Source organism: Mesoplodon bidens (genome assembly GCF_964165515.1).
Source record: "Mesoplodon bidens genome assembly, chromosome: 2".
Lineage (NCBI taxonomy): Eukaryota > Metazoa > Chordata > Mammalia > Artiodactyla > Ziphiidae > Mesoplodon > Mesoplodon bidens.
The window spans coordinates 37723211-37738145 of record NC_138177.1 but is presented as its reverse complement, the minus strand read 5'-3'; the positions used below and the strand labels follow the sequence as shown (position 1 = coordinate 37738145).

At 55.0% G+C, this 14935-nt stretch overlaps 1 protein-coding gene and 1 pseudogene across 2 annotated transcripts in view; both read right to left on the bottom strand.

The window, feature by feature from the left end:
* QSOX1 (quiescin sulfhydryl oxidase 1) overlaps window positions 1-14935 on the bottom strand; it is a 41562-nt gene that overhangs the window by 20787 nt on the left and 5840 nt on the right. Inside the window, 3 exon segments of the mRNA XM_081225877.1 lie at window positions 49-151; window positions 677-722; window positions 10484-10584. Coding sequence (XP_081082003.1) covers window positions 49-151; window positions 677-722; window positions 10484-10584 — 250 coding nt within the window.
* Window positions 8522-9808, bottom strand: LOC308612427 (heterogeneous nuclear ribonucleoprotein A1-like; annotated as a pseudogene). The gene is made up of 2 exons: window positions 9716-9808; window positions 8522-9415 (listed from the first exon to the last, which is right to left on the bottom strand). The product of its transcript is annotated as a heterogeneous nuclear ribonucleoprotein A1-like (transcript).

Sequence of the window (14935 nt, the reverse complement as noted above, 5' to 3'; positions counted from 1 at the left end):
GCCCGCCATCCTGCCACACTGCCATGGGCCTGCCCCAGCCCCAAATACCTGGCAGGCTTCAGTGGGGGACAGGCGGAGGGCCACGTGTCACTATGGGACTCCAGGGCGTCAATGAGACTCTCCCGCAGCATCTGCACGTCAGCACCAGACACTGTAAATGAAGATGGACATAGGCAAGGGGCGTGAAGAGAGGAGAATGAATCCCAGTGCCCTTGTCAGCCTGCCTCATGGAAGCAAGGGGCCCAGGGCATGAGCTGAGCAAAACAGAGCACATCTCAGTCCTCCTCTGTACGAGGGACGGGGGGCATCCCACCCCTGTGGTCCTAAGCATGGCAGGGGGACCCATCCCCCAGGGCAGGACAGAGTCCCTCACACCTGGGCCCTGAGGGCCCTCCCCACGCTATCTGGCTGCCCCTCTGGATGTCAACCCCACTTTGACACGAAGGGCTATTCTGGGAACATGTGACCCTCCCCACTTCCCAGATGGGCCCAAACGGAAGGGCTTCTTCAGCCTTGTTTTCCCAAAGGCATCTTCCAGGCTGGCTGGGAATGACATTTCCAGGAAAACAAATTCGGCTTTCACTGGGGACCTCTTCACCCCAGTAGAAGCCCAGGCGAAAGAGGGGGAGAAAGATGCTGACGGCGCCAATGAGACCCCGCGAGCTGGGACACCCACCTGACAGTGTATCTCCTGAGCCGGTCTCGGAAGAGGCCTTAAAGAACTGGAAGCAAACACACAGAAAAGAGTCAGTGGAGCTAAGAGCACAACACCCACGCCAGTTGGGTCTGTGTTTTTGTTTTTTGGGGGGTTTTTTTGTTTTTTTTTGCGGTACGCGGGCCTCTCACTGTTGTGGCCTCTCCCATTGAGGAGCACAGGCTCCGGACGCGCAGGCTCAGCGGCCATGGCTCACGGGCCCAGCCGCTCCGCGGCATGTGGGATCTTCCCGGACCGGGGCACGAACCCGCGTCCCCCTGCAACGGCAGGTGGACTCTCAACCACTGCACCACCAGGGAAGCCCTGGGTCTGTGTTTGAGACCCAGCTGCTTACTAAACGGGGTGACTTCGGGGAAATGACTTAACTTTTGTGAGCCTCAGTTTCTTCATCTGTAAAATGAGAGCAAGAGGTCTCTGCTCGTGGAGCGGGACCCTGGTTCCTCTCCCTGGTGTCCTGCACCTGATCCCCACCCTCACAGCTCTGGAGCACCCCGGGAAGCTGCGGCTCGGACACTTGGCTGAGGGGTGTCTGTTTCTACGAAGCGCCGGGACCCGGCACGTAGGGACTAGAAAATAGTTGCTCTATAAATAAGTGATGCAGACCCATCCGATAACATAAAGTGAAGTCACTTCATACCCCCCACGCACACCCTGGACAATGTTAGCTGCTCTCTGAGGCGATCTGTCCTGGTTCCTTATCTTGGAAAAGGGGCAGCGAGGCTCATGTCTCTGGCCACGGAGGACTCCCAGCCTGGCTCCACCGAGGACTCCCAGCCTGGCTCAGCAGACACTCCAGAAGGGAGGGGTGTCCAGTTTGGTTCTACTGAGGGGTGGGCTTGAGCCCCTGAAGAAACAAGCCTTATTACAGACGGGCCAGTTTAACTCTCTCCCCATGTACATGACACCCAGGCCCAGTCTGTTGCCTCCTTGGGAGAGAGGACAGAGAGAACAGAGGGCAACTCCTTAGAATGAGCTCCTGTCTTAAGCGGTGGCAGAGCTGCCAGAACTCCGGCTTGTGCTCTCCTGGGATCAGGAGGTAACAGAGTTCAGTTGTCCTGACAGATGGCCACTTAACTGCCTGGGGAAGAGCCTGCAGTCTGGGAAGAGGCCTCCTCTTGAGGTCCCTAAACTTGAGGCTACTTGTAGCCACCTTGGGCCTCTGCCGAGTAGCACGGCTGCTCGGCCTTATCCCAAGCTGGTGGCTGAATGCAGGCCCTCAGGTCTACCAGACCTGGGTTCAAGGCCTGGCTCTGCTATGCTCTTGCTGTGTGACCTTGGGCACTCTATTAACCTCTCTGAACCTTCTCATCTTTAAGATGAGGACGACACCATCTACCTTGGAGAACTGCTGCGAGGATTCAATGACAATACATCCAAAGTGCTTAGCACTGTACCTGGTGCACACAGTAAGAAATCAACAAATGTTAACATTATCACTATTATATCATCAGCAGCCCCTTCCCTTGTTCCGTTGAAACACTAGGAAACACTGATCAGCTAGATCTGTCGGTTCTAGCCATTTGTAGGCAGAAAACTGAAATCTGGAGGCCACCTGCCCCCCTCTCCCACATGAACAACAAAGATGCAGAGAAGCCGCCCATCTCTCCCCACCTGCAACCTTCTCCTGCTACTGCTGACCTCACCTGGACCCTGTTTTATTCTCTCCTACTTAGAGCATTAATATAAACTTTTATTCTGGGTGAAAACCAGCCACTGACACATGCCACATATATTCATAATAGTGTTCTGTGCAGTCACTGAATACATTTTGAATTAATAAAAGTATATGCTATCCTTACGCTTGTAAAAACGAGCACAGTTTTCTAGGGCTGTGTCATGAAATCAAGTAGATAAAGCATGTTAAGGCATTTATGGGCTGACACTGTTTCTCAGGAACAAAATAAAAGACACACCTATTGGGGGTTTGGTTTGCTCACAGATAATAACCCAGAGGATGACCTTTACAGCTGCAGTTATTCACAGTGACGGTGCCTTTGTACAGACAGAATAGACTTCAACTTGCTTCCATAGGCATAAAAACATGACTAACATCTTGACGCCTTAAGCCATGTGGCTCTTCATGGCTACAGTTGTTACTGTCAGCTACTGTAAAGTAGTGTGGTTGACTCTTCTTCAACCATCAGGTCTCCAAGATCTGAGCAGGTGCCTTATGAAAAGGGGCTGGCATTACTTCCATCAGAGGGCGGCCTCCCCAGACCCCAGCTGAGCCTTCTGAAGGCCCCAGCCATGGGCAGTGGGGAGTCAGACAGGAGCCTGCAATAGGGGAGTGCAGGAATTCCAAGAGCTCCCCTTCTCCATGAGGTGCAGGGCTACAGGGAAGGCCCCCTCCTCTCTCCAGTTACTTCAGTCACGCAGCCTTCCCTTCTGTCCCCAGAAGCTTCCCAGCCACCTTCCAGAACAATGTCACCACGTGAGGGCTGGTTCCCATACCTCACACTCTAGAGGAACTTTTTCCTATGAATTAATCTCTCCTTCATCCTTCCCCTTGTCTACCAGCTCCTTCCCTATGCCTGCAAACAGGTTCAGATCCTCCTAATCTAAAGTTAAAAAAAAAAAAAAAAAAAAGGACACGAAGGGATGGAGGATGGGAACAGAGGCTTCTCCAGTTGCTGCACGTCCCATTTCCCGGTGCCACCAAATTTCTCAAAACAGTGTCTGCCCTCAGTCCTCTTCCTTCCCGCGAAGCTGGCTGCGGCTCATGCCCCCACCACTCAGCTGGGACCACTCCAGGAAAGCTCGACTGACCTTCTCTTTGGCTGGTCCAATGACCTTCCAGCCCTTCCTGCTCTCTCTGCAGTATCTGTTGCTATCACTGCCCGTTTCTCCCCCCTCAGCCAGGGTTTTTTTGTGTGCCACATCTTCCCGCCACTCTCCTTCTTTGCCTTCATGTCACCACCCTCCCTTGGTTTTCCTGACACTGCCCAGGCCTTCATGGCCACCTTCACAGCCTTCCCCTCGCCCTTGTCCCAGCCTTGCTCTGGACTCCTCTCCTGTGCCCTCTCCTGCCCCCAGTTTCTCCTCCAGCCACGCGTCGGATCACGGCACTCTTCTGTTTAAAAAGCCCTGGGAGGCACTGTCACAAACGAGGGGCTCAAGCTATGCTTTTGAATGAATGAGTGAATAAACAGGTGAATGGACAAACCAACCCATTGTTTGTCTCCCTTGCTGATGTCATCTACCCTGTCCAAAAGGTTTGTGACCTGAACCCTGTCTCAGGTCCTCACCTGTCTTAACTTGTTTCTTCCAGGTGTCAGGGTAGCCCTCCCCCAATACACACACACTGTCTAAGACTGAGTCACCCCTCCCACAACCTGTTTCTCCACCCATGTTCCTTCTCTCACCCAGTGATTGTCCTCCTCCCCATCACCCAGACCAGCATCTCCCTCTCCCACAACGCCTGTGGTCTGTGAACTTGACCTTTGTGATATCTCTTCTACAGTCCTTGAGACCAGTTGCCTTTTCTAGACCAGGGCCTACCACCTACTTCCTGGCCCACTACAACTGTCTCTACCTGTCCCCGCCTCACACCCTCAGAAATGGTCACATGCTCCATCTTTTCAAATGATGGAGCCACCACCCTCACTGCCACTTTGTTTGGGTTTCTAAGGGACAATTCTGGTCTGATCATGTCCCTCCTCCTCAAAGCCCTTCCATGACTCCCTACTGCCAAGGAATAATGTCCAAACTCAGAGCGTTTGAGGCCTTCCAGGATCTGCCTCCACCCACACTTATCTCCCACTGCCCCGCCCCCATTCCCTACATTTCAGCTACGATGGACTTGAACCCGAACTTCCCACCCATCCATGCACCTCCCACCTGGGAGGGCAGGACTATAGCTTATTCACCTCTGCAAGCCCCACAGTGCCTGGCACAGTGTCTAGGACATGGAAACACTCAAAGGACACCTGTTCAATTGAACAGAGAATCTCTACCCTTTGATCAGCTTGGAAGCTCATGCAAAAATCACATTAAAATCGAGTCAGGGCACGCTTTTGCCCTCTTATTAATCTGCATCCTTATTAAGTCAGCTGTTGGAGGCGTGTGCCCTACCCAAGGGAAAGGGCCACCACTCCCTGGAAACAGGCAATTAAGACTCCAGCAGGGAGTTTCCTTTCCTCCAGAAGCGGTCAGCACCCAGTCCCTTTCCTCTCAACACTTGACACAGGAGCTTCTGCCCTCCCCAACCGTGGAGCCCCTGGAATTCTCCCTGTCTCCCCAAAGGCAGGTGACCAGATGGCATTGGGCAGGTCTTTACCAACCTATCCAGGAGCAACTGCCTTCCTGGGGGCCAAATAAGGCTAAACAAAAAGCATGCTTTGCAGTGGCAACCATCAATGGCACTGAATCCAAGCTTTCAAAACAAGTTTTAAGGAAGGTGACCTCCAAATACCTTACAGTGAGCCTGCGAGGATGCACAAGCTTAACCGTTCCTACCCTGTGGACCGTCAGTGGAGGAGAGACCTGGCAGAGGGCAGGTGACTGCTGAGAGGGGGGCCTATCTCCTTTTTCCAGAGTCTTTCTGAGTCCTGTCCCCGCTCCCTGACATCTCACAAGAGCCACAAAAACTAACAGCCCAGACGGTACTGCCCACTCCCAGCCTTGAATTCCAGGACTTGCCATCCCTGGGCTCCCTCCTTCCGGGGGCCTGCCTCCGCCCCGCACAAGAGCCTCAGCTCCAGCCAGACCAGCCTCGTCTCAACTCCCCACACGGTCCCACCCACACCCTCTGCTCTCACATCCTGCCCGCCATTCCTCCTCTCTCCCCGCCAAACTCCACCCACTCGGATGTCCCCCTCCTCCGGGAACTCCTCCTCCCCCAGGAAGTCCTCTCTGATGTGGGAAGGAAAGAACTCAGTGACCCCAGGCAAACGCCCCCAGCGTTCACCATGTACACCTCACTCCCGGCCTGTCAACCAGCTGGGAGCTCTGAGTGCCCTTGTGCGCAGCGCCTTCCTGTCTGGCCGGCCTCGCTTATGTTTCTGGCCATGGCCTACAGGTCTGGCTTCTCCATGATGATGAGCACAGTGCTGTGCCCCGAGCAAACATTCACTCAACAGCTGTTGATGGATGGACTGCCTCAAATGGGGTATCACAGAGGGGCTACCACGAGCCCATAGGGCAACAGGAAGGAAGACAACTAACATTTATGGAACTTTGGCTAACACCACAGTGTCTTGGCACTCTCACACGTTAAGACCTCATTTCATAGTTGGCAACAATCCTATTAGGTAGATATTATCATCCCATTTTTCAGACAAAGAAACTGAGGCCAGCGGCTAGGGCATTAAGTGACTCCCCGAGTCACAGTAAGCAGGGGAGCCAGGAATTGAACTCGTGTCAATTATCTCCTCAGAATCTTGCAAAGGGAAGACTTCTGTCCTCTCCCACCCAATGCTGCTGACTCCTGTAATCTTGATCCCAGCCAGGCCTTTGGCTACAAAGGGTCCTACTCCATTACCCACTGAGGGGCACTCCTGCAGCCCACTGGCAAAGCCTCTACCCCTGAAGTTCCAGCCTCTAGGTCCCCAAGCTCCAGCCAAAACCAGCTTTAAGCTACCTTTCCCTCCCTCCCCTCTGTTCTCTTCCAGATAGGCACCGGCTCCAGTTTGATAGGGCCCTGACACAGCTGGCTTGCCTTGCAGGGCCGGTTGTTTGCTAAACAGGCTGGGCTGGCAGAAGCTCACTGTTTGCTCACGGTGACAAGGCGCAGGAGGCACAGGAAAGGGACAATGACACATGTTACTGGGAGTGGCCATACTCTTGTACGGGCCTGTCCCTGTCATACCAGCGACACTCTCTCCCCCTGTTCAACACATGTCCTCATCTTAGAGCTCTCAGCCTTGATGGGTGGGAGTGAGGACCGGCTCCAGTCCCCAGGGGATGGCAGACAGAGGTACAGGGCCATCTCTCTGGCCTGCTGGCAGCCAGCCCCACCTCTAGGGTGTACTGCTTCCCAGGGAGTCCAGCCACGCAGCCCACACGCACACCAGGCTCTCAATGGGCCAGAATCTCTGGAGATCTGGAATCTGAGTCGTGTTTTCCAAACACTAGAAATAATCTAGTAGTAAGTTGTAAAATCAAGTTAGTGAATCACAGCCAGTACTTTTAAAAAAATACATAGAACAGAAAATAGCATCTACTGCACTTAGGAAGAATAGTGTTTTATGAAACAATTGTTTTAGGGATAACAGATACAAACCAACTTCTGGATCTCACTGTAAATGTTGTAGGTCACAGTAACAATGTTTGAAAGCCACTGCTTAGGGCCTTAGAACAGAGACCGATCAGAAGCTAGAACCACTTGCACCCTGGACCAGAGCCCTAAGGACTGGGCACCGAGCCCCTCTCCCTGCTCAAACTGAACTGCAGGCTCCTCAGGAGAGGCTGGGAGGGCTTGGCCGAGGGAGGTCACAACACTGGTCTCTGGCGCTCGTAAGAAATGCACAGGTCACTACTAGCGCAGCTCAGCCCAGCCCAGCCAGATGCCGCCATTGTGAAGGCAGTCAAGGAGCCCAGCTCAGGGTCCTGCCAGCACCCCTCCCACAGCAGGATAGGTGGTTGAGGAGATGATTAGTCACTTGGGGCACTCAGGCTGTGTGTGCTGCATGACTCAGACAGGTGCTGAGAAGCTTCTGGATCTCCCGACATACCTGGGCCATCTCCTTCCAATCCCCCGAGCCCCAGCCTCTTCCAGACAGAAACAGAATGCCCCAGGCACCAGCCCCCACCGAACCCCCACAGGATGTCCCGACCTGGCCACGGGACCAATGCCAACGCCCTTCCCCTGTGCAGGGACTCCTGCTGCCACACTGATCCTCCCCCAGCTTCCCACGCGGGGCTGCTCGCCCTGCCTCAGCAGAAGGAACAGAAGGCTCCGTCCTCCCCTTGGAGAGTAATTTTGAATATTTTAAGTGACACATCTTGGGGCCAAGGATAGGACAATGGCCCTGTCATGGAAGCCTTTTACTTAAAAGAGACAGTTGACAAATAATGGCTCCGCTGCCACCTCTAAATGATACGGCAGTAGCTGTTGGCTCAGGACACGTCCCCAGGCCAGCTGAATGGGGGCTTGGGCCCTGACCCTAAGTGGTAACAGGAGCATGGGAGGGAGCTCTCCGGGGCTGTGGAAACCCTGAACCCAGCAGGATTTCACTGGCCGTGAGAACAGAAAGGTCACAGGGAGTTAGAGCTGGACGCTGCTGGAGGAGCCTGGGGCCTTGCTCTCCAGATGAATTCTCCTGGCGTCATCAGTCTCAGATATGGTTCATGGTTCTGCCTGGCAACTGAAGTCCCTGAACTCAGAGATATCTTGTTTCAGGGACAATGCTTGGCTTTTCCGCCTTCAAAGGCATTTCCTGATTCTTCTTCTTTTTTTTTTTTTAAAAAAAAGACACATTTATTCAGTGTGATGATCAGACTATTACATTTAGCAATCAACAGCATGGGTGCCAAAAAAAAATCTATATTAAAACCCTTTGTTGGAATGCTTTACACTTTCCACAGAACAGAAACTAAGATAACCTGTTATACAATTAGTCACAAATACAGTCCTCGAGTTTTTTTGTCCATACACATGAGTATTGTCTAAAACATGTCTTCTTTGTAGCAGCTAGGCCCTGCCACCACTGTGCTTGGCCGAGTTCACAAATCTCTTGTAACCTGTAGCTTCCCTGTCACTTCTCTGGCTCTCCTCTCCTGCTAAGCTTTGTTTCCTGGCAGTAATCAAAACCTTCTGCCACTGCCATAGCTACTGCTGCTGCTGGAACCACCACAGCCACCTTGGTTTCAGGGTTTGGCAAAGTACTGGCCTCCAACACCATAGGGGTCAGAACTTCTACCTCCAAAGTTTCCTCCTTTCATGGGTCCAAAATTTGAAGATTGATTGTTGTAACTGCCAAAATCATTGTAGCTTCCACCACCTCCAAAATTGCTTGCATCACTACCAAATCCATTATAGCCGTCCCCACTGCCACCACAGCCACCATCACCGTGGATGCCACCAAAGCCAGCTCGACCACTGAAGTTTCCTCCACGACCAAAGCTGTCATTCCCACCAAAACCCCCTCCAAGACCACCATCAAAGTTTCCAGAACCACTTCAACCTCTTTGGCTGGATGAGGCACTAGCCATCTCTTGCCGAGATAGGGCTTTCCTTACTTCACAGTTGTGGCCATTCACAGTGTGGTATTTCTGAATGACAATCTTGTCTACAGAGTCATGGTCATCACAGGTTACGAAAGCAAAGCCTCTCTTTTTTGCCACTGCCTCTACCAGTCATGGTTTCAATCACTTCAGTTTTCCCATACTGTTGGAAATAATCTCTGAGGTGATGTTCTTCAGTGTCTCCTTTAATGCCACCAACAAAAATCTTTTTCACCTGGTTAAGTGGGCGCCAGGTCTTTGAGAATCTTCTCTTGAGACAGCCCTCTTTGGTTCCCCAACTCTTCCATCCACCTCGTGTGGCCTTGCCTTCATGGCCGCATCCACCTCCTCCACAGTGGCATACGTGACAACCCCGAAGCCTCTGGAGCGCCTGGTGCTTGGATCCCTCGTTACCACACAGTCTGTGAGCGCTCCCCACTGCTCACAATGGCTCCTCAGACTGTCATCGGTTGTTTCAAAGCTCAAACCTCCGATGAAGAGCTTCTGCAGCTGTTCGGGCTCTTTGGGTGACTCTGACTTAGACACGACGGCAGTGGAGGCGGGGGAGATGCTTACTCAACGATGTTTACTCGGCAGTGTCCACGGGCAGAAAGGAGTAATCTACCGAACGTATCTCCTGATTATTCTTAGTGGCCACAGAGGAAATTGCTTTTCTAGATGCCACACTGGTGGGAGCAGGCTAATTATTTATAGGTGGAGAGAGAGATTTTGATTTGGATTCTTTAATTTGGAAGAGAACTAACTGGATTACAGCCGGGCCTGAGCTCTGGGGAGGGTGCTAAGTATAATGGCACAGCCTTGCTGCTCTGGGCTTACCAGGGCCTCTGATGTGAGAGCCTTGGAAGTTGTCCAGGTGTTAATTAAGTGGTTGATGCCCCGCGGTGGGCAGGCTGGCAGGCAAAGCCTCATCAGAGAGCTCGTGCTACTTGCAGCCACAGCCGGGGTGACAGGGCCCTCGTGTGTTTGGTATGATGTCTCCCGTGATGGAGATCCCTGCTGCCTGAGGCATTGGGCTAAGGCTCTCCTGCCAGGTCACTTCTGAGCCTCTTGGGTTCAAGGCACTTGCCTGATGAGGATGAGGTTGGCCAGTTGTCTCAGGGGACCTTTTCTGGGGGACCGTGAGACCCCCTAAGTCTGATCCTGCCTACAGGTGGGTCAGAGCCTAAACCCTGGTTTTACAGGGTTTAGATCAGCCCTCTAAGGCTGGGAGGTCAGGCGGGAGAGGAATTGATTGGAAAGAGGCCCCTGGGAGCTGGGAGCTCTCACCAGCTCAGGTGATGCTCACTTCTCACAGCTACAATCTGCCCATCCCAACACCACCACACACAGCCCCTTTTCCTTATAAAGGGGAGAATGTGCCAGACGAAGTGAGCCTCTTTCTTTTCTGCCTCCCAGTTCACATCCCTTTCTGCCTCTAAAATAGGCACATGCTCCAGGGGCTGTGATTTAAGCAGGTCAAGCCCAGAAGCCTGGGAGGACACCACAGAGCCCAGCAGTCAGGCAGACACCAGGGACGCATGGAGCAGCTGGCAACGTGCTCCGACACACTGCCCCCGAGCCCGCTCACCCCTCCGGGTCACACACCCTCACGGTCGGGAAGCCAGAGATGTTGAAGTCTCTGCACACTGCGGTGTTGGTCTCCTGAGCACAGTCCAGGGCGGCGAGATTCAGGGCCGGCCTCCAAGCTGAAAGGACAAAAAAAAAAAAAAAAAAAAAGAAAAGAAAAGAAACAAAGAAAACCTGAGGTAAGTAAGAGGGGCTGGCGCCTCTGCCTGCTGACCTCGCCCACGCAACACCCCACCCCCACCAGTGCCCACGGCACCCGCCTCCGAAGCTCTTAGGAGAAAGGTCACTCCTTCCTCAAAACACGGCCTCTGAGATAGTTGGGTTATTCTGCATTTAGCCTGTGCTTAGGACACAGTTAAATAGCACCGGTAACCCACTCGGAACAGCAAGCTGTGTCCCCCGTTGTTCTGCAGTGAGGGAGGGGCACGGGGGCTGGAGGAGCTGAAGAGAGGTATGAGATGAGCCTGGCCCTCTTGGGGAAAAGCCCCTGGGATACTGCCTCTGTCTCTGCTGCCCTCTAGAGAGGATCAGTTCCAGAAGGGTGAAAAGCATGCCTCAGGAGTGCTGAGTTCCCCCGTGGACCCTCGGTGAAGGCCTCTGAGGCCAGAGGTAGTGGCCATCAGCCCAGCTTGGGTGGGTGGGACACAGGGTGGTAGGGACCAGCCCCCCGGCCAGAGGTGGAGGCAGAAGTCCAAGGGAGGAAGGCGAAGACACCTGGGATCTAGAAGCCACAGGGAAAGAAGCCCTGCGGCCAGACTCTGGAAGATAACAGCTCCCCAGGCCGGCTGCCTGGGCACCCTGCTCCTTCATCAGGCCCCAGGCCACAAGGCCTCCCTCCGCTGGAACTTACGGGCAGAGAGAACAATGGCTCCGTTCTGGGCCATGGCCCCAGATCCGGGAACCGGAAAACAAACTCATCTACCAGGCGGGCCTCCTGAGCCTGCTCCCGGGAGAAACAGGCACGCCTCCCTTGACCGTCTCGACCCCCTCAGGAGAGCCACTCACGGGACACACCACCGCGGCGGGGACCCGAGGATCACGCTGGGAAAAGGGAACGACACCACCGCTCGGCCTCGGGCACCTGAGGGACGACCCGGAGCGCTCCAGGGGCACCACAGAGGACCAAGCAAGGCACGCTCACGCGCCGGCAGGGGCGCGCAGCGCAGCGGCGGGACGGCCCCCCACCAACGCGGGGAGGACCGCTCGCGAGGCACACGCCAAGGAGGCGAAGCAAGAGTGTCTGCTGCGTCCGAGGACCAAGGCCCCGCCCACGCCATGAGGCCGGGGGCGGGAGACCGAGGGTCAGGGCCGGAGACCACCACCCCCGCCTTCCACACACCCCTTGACAGGTCGGGAGGCCGTGACAAGAGAGGCGAGGGGCACGCGGACAGAACGAGAAGAGCGGTCCCGTTCGCCAAGAACGTCCGTCCCTCGTCTGGCGCGACTTAGGCCCGGCCCAGGAGAGCGCGACATCACCACATCGATCAGTCAGGTGCCCTGGGAGCAGGGTCAGGTGCCCCGGGAGCACCTACCAAAGTGCCACACTACAGTGAGGCTGCTCCCGCCGGGATGGAGGATGTGCACGTGAAGCTGCACAGACAGTGAGCTGGTGATGCACTGGTGCCACGCCGTGTGGCACGGGGCTCTGAAGGAACGTGGCCGCAGGGGAGACCAGCCCTGGGCACCAAGCAGGGACCTGGCAGGAAAGGCGAGAACCGAGTGGAGCCTTGACCATCAGACCAGGTGACAGGCAACCGGGGCACGGGGTGAGCAGACGCGGAGGGGAGAGTGGACAGGGCAGGCTGTGCGGGCTGCAGAGGCGATGCCGCGGGAAGGCAGGCAGGGGCCAGCGTGCGCGCGCCGGCCTGGGGCTCAGGGTTGGCTCCCCAGCACCCTCCCCAACGCGGGCATCTCCAGGCCGATGAAGGAAGGAGCGAGCCTGCCTGAGGAGTGGGGGAGGGCACACATGCTCCCCACAGGGCCCTACCCCTCCCACCTGGAGCACAGGATGGGGTGGGGGGACTCACACAGGCAGCCCACGCAGAACTCGCTAATGACAGAAGACTAATATCCAAATAACATCCCTGAGACCTGTGGCTTTGCCGGGACCTCTTACCTCGCCCCAGAACCTGTCCCTTACAACATCTGAAAAACCACTATTTCCAAAGGCATCAGAGCTCCCAGAACCTTTTATGCCCAGGGGAGGAGTGTCACCCTCACTTCCACGACAGATGTATGGAAGAGCCAGGATGCCTCCCAGACACCCTGATCCATCCCTCAAAGGAAAGGCTCCGAAGGTTCAGAGCAACTAAGCTGGTCTTTCTTGGGGTGACACGAGGCAGGGGGTCTGGCACTGTGAGGCAGGCCAGAGGCAACACCCGCTCCCTCCCCAGCCCCCCTCCCCCTTCTCCTTTCTTGCTGGCAATCTACTCTTGGCACTGAATCCTGGCGGGAGGGAGGGAGTGGGGATGGGGGAGTGGGGTGTGCATTTAAGTGTTCAGCAGAGACAGGTGAGCCACACCGTAAGATGCCATTTCCCCAACATCCCCTGTTACCCCATCTCACCAGACCCCTTCTGGGGAGCTCTCGGCTCCCCTAGCACAGGAGGGCAACAGTTTGAGCTACAAATACACGCCAACCCGAATGGCCTGCATCCTTCAGCTTTACATCTAGCTGGAAGGGCAGCCTGCTGTGGTCAGGGACCGGGGTCTGCTCCACGCTGGGCTTGGCACAGCATCCCTCCCACCCTCCCTGACACTCTGCTCTCCCCTGACCCCCCCCCACCACTGTCGGCACCACGTAGGAGGGACAGAGTCAGGCAGTCCAGCCACGCGGAACCAATAATCCCAACCAGCTTCCTGTCCTGTCCACCCTCCCTCCCGAGTCTCTTCCTGCCCTCCCCCGTGTCTCCTCTCCCCACCCCCGGGTTCTTTACCTCTCACGTCACCTCTAACCCACCCTCCTAGTGAGCTAGTGCAGGGTTTCTTGTCCAGATGAAATGTCTCATTTCCCTCCTGGCCAAGGTTCTAGTATGCTCCATCACCAGCCTACCCAGCCACCAGTGTTCTTTTCTATCTGCAGATCTATGTCACTCTCTACTCCCACTGCCTCTAGAAGAAAACTCAACAGGCATCAGGCCATTCTTAATCTGGTCCCTCCCCACCCAGTTTCCTCTTACCATTTCCCCAAATTATGCTCCAGGAATGCTGAAAGTTTTCTCCTTCCTTGAAAGCACAATGCTCATCTAGGCTATTCCCACAGCCACCTCTACCCTCCCAACCAACTCCCAGTTGTCAGGTACAACTCAGTTTGAACGGGACTTTTCCCCCCAGGAAGAGCTGCCTTCCAAGCCCAAGGCTCAGGACCCTGTTCTCGTTTCCAGCACGCAGTTACAAGCCTGTCCGTCCCTAAATGTCTCTTCATCCTTGCATCCTCCTTGCCTAGCTTCCCCATTATCCTGCACACAATAGGTGCTCAGTGACTATCGACTGAATTACACAGCTGACCCAGTCCCGGGGGCCGCTACAGGGCTGGAACATCTTCTCTCAGCCTTACTCTATCCTCAGGTCCAGGCAGGGGGTGAGGTGAACGCCCATCACCTGTGAATGCAGGAGAAGCGAGCTGCCCAGGGATGGGGTTCTACCCTGGATCACAGGCAGAGCACCCCAGGCCTCCTTTCTATGGCTCCTCTCCTGCCCAAGGGAGGCCCAGCAGAGGGTGGGAAGCACAGGTCACCCTGTAGGGTCATCTGGCACATTTCAGGCTTGGCTCCGGCTCTGCAGCTAGGGCTTTTTTCAGGGAGACCCCCAGGAGAGGCCCAGCTGTTCTCAAAAAGAATCAGCAAGTCAATGAGACCTAAGGGCGGAAGAGTGGCACTTTTGTGTCCTTCCACCAGTGAGGGCCCCTGGCAGGGGGTCTCACAAGGCCACTTGGCAGGGACCAAGGACAGCAGGCCTCAACCGCTCCACTCCTCTCCTCTCCAAGAGTGCAGGCCGCCATCCCTCGGGCCAGAGTTGTTGCTTGTTGCCCGCAGGGGCATGAGGCTCTGCAGGCACAGGGAGAGGACAGGACAGAAGGCTAGTGTTCAGCGAGCGTCCACAGCACGCTCCAGATCTTCCCACCGCACCACCGCCACTGGAGGCGGGCACCATTTTACCCGCTTTACAAACGAGGACAGAGACCAAGAGACCTCCAAGTGGTCCAAGGGCTACCAGACCCCAAACCCCACTTTTGTCCCTCTGCCTCACCAGGGTCAGGAGGCTACCTTTATACTTCTGCTGGCTGCTCCAGTCACAACCTTCCCCATGAGAGAGAAAATGGTTAAAACAGTTTCGTCTTCTAGCTACATACCATTCTCTGTACCGCCCAAGAGTTGGTCAATATCATAGACTCAGCCTTTACTTAGAGGATAGAGATATCAGGCTTATAGAGAGTTTATCATGTGCCCAATGTATGTAGTTTAATGTGCGC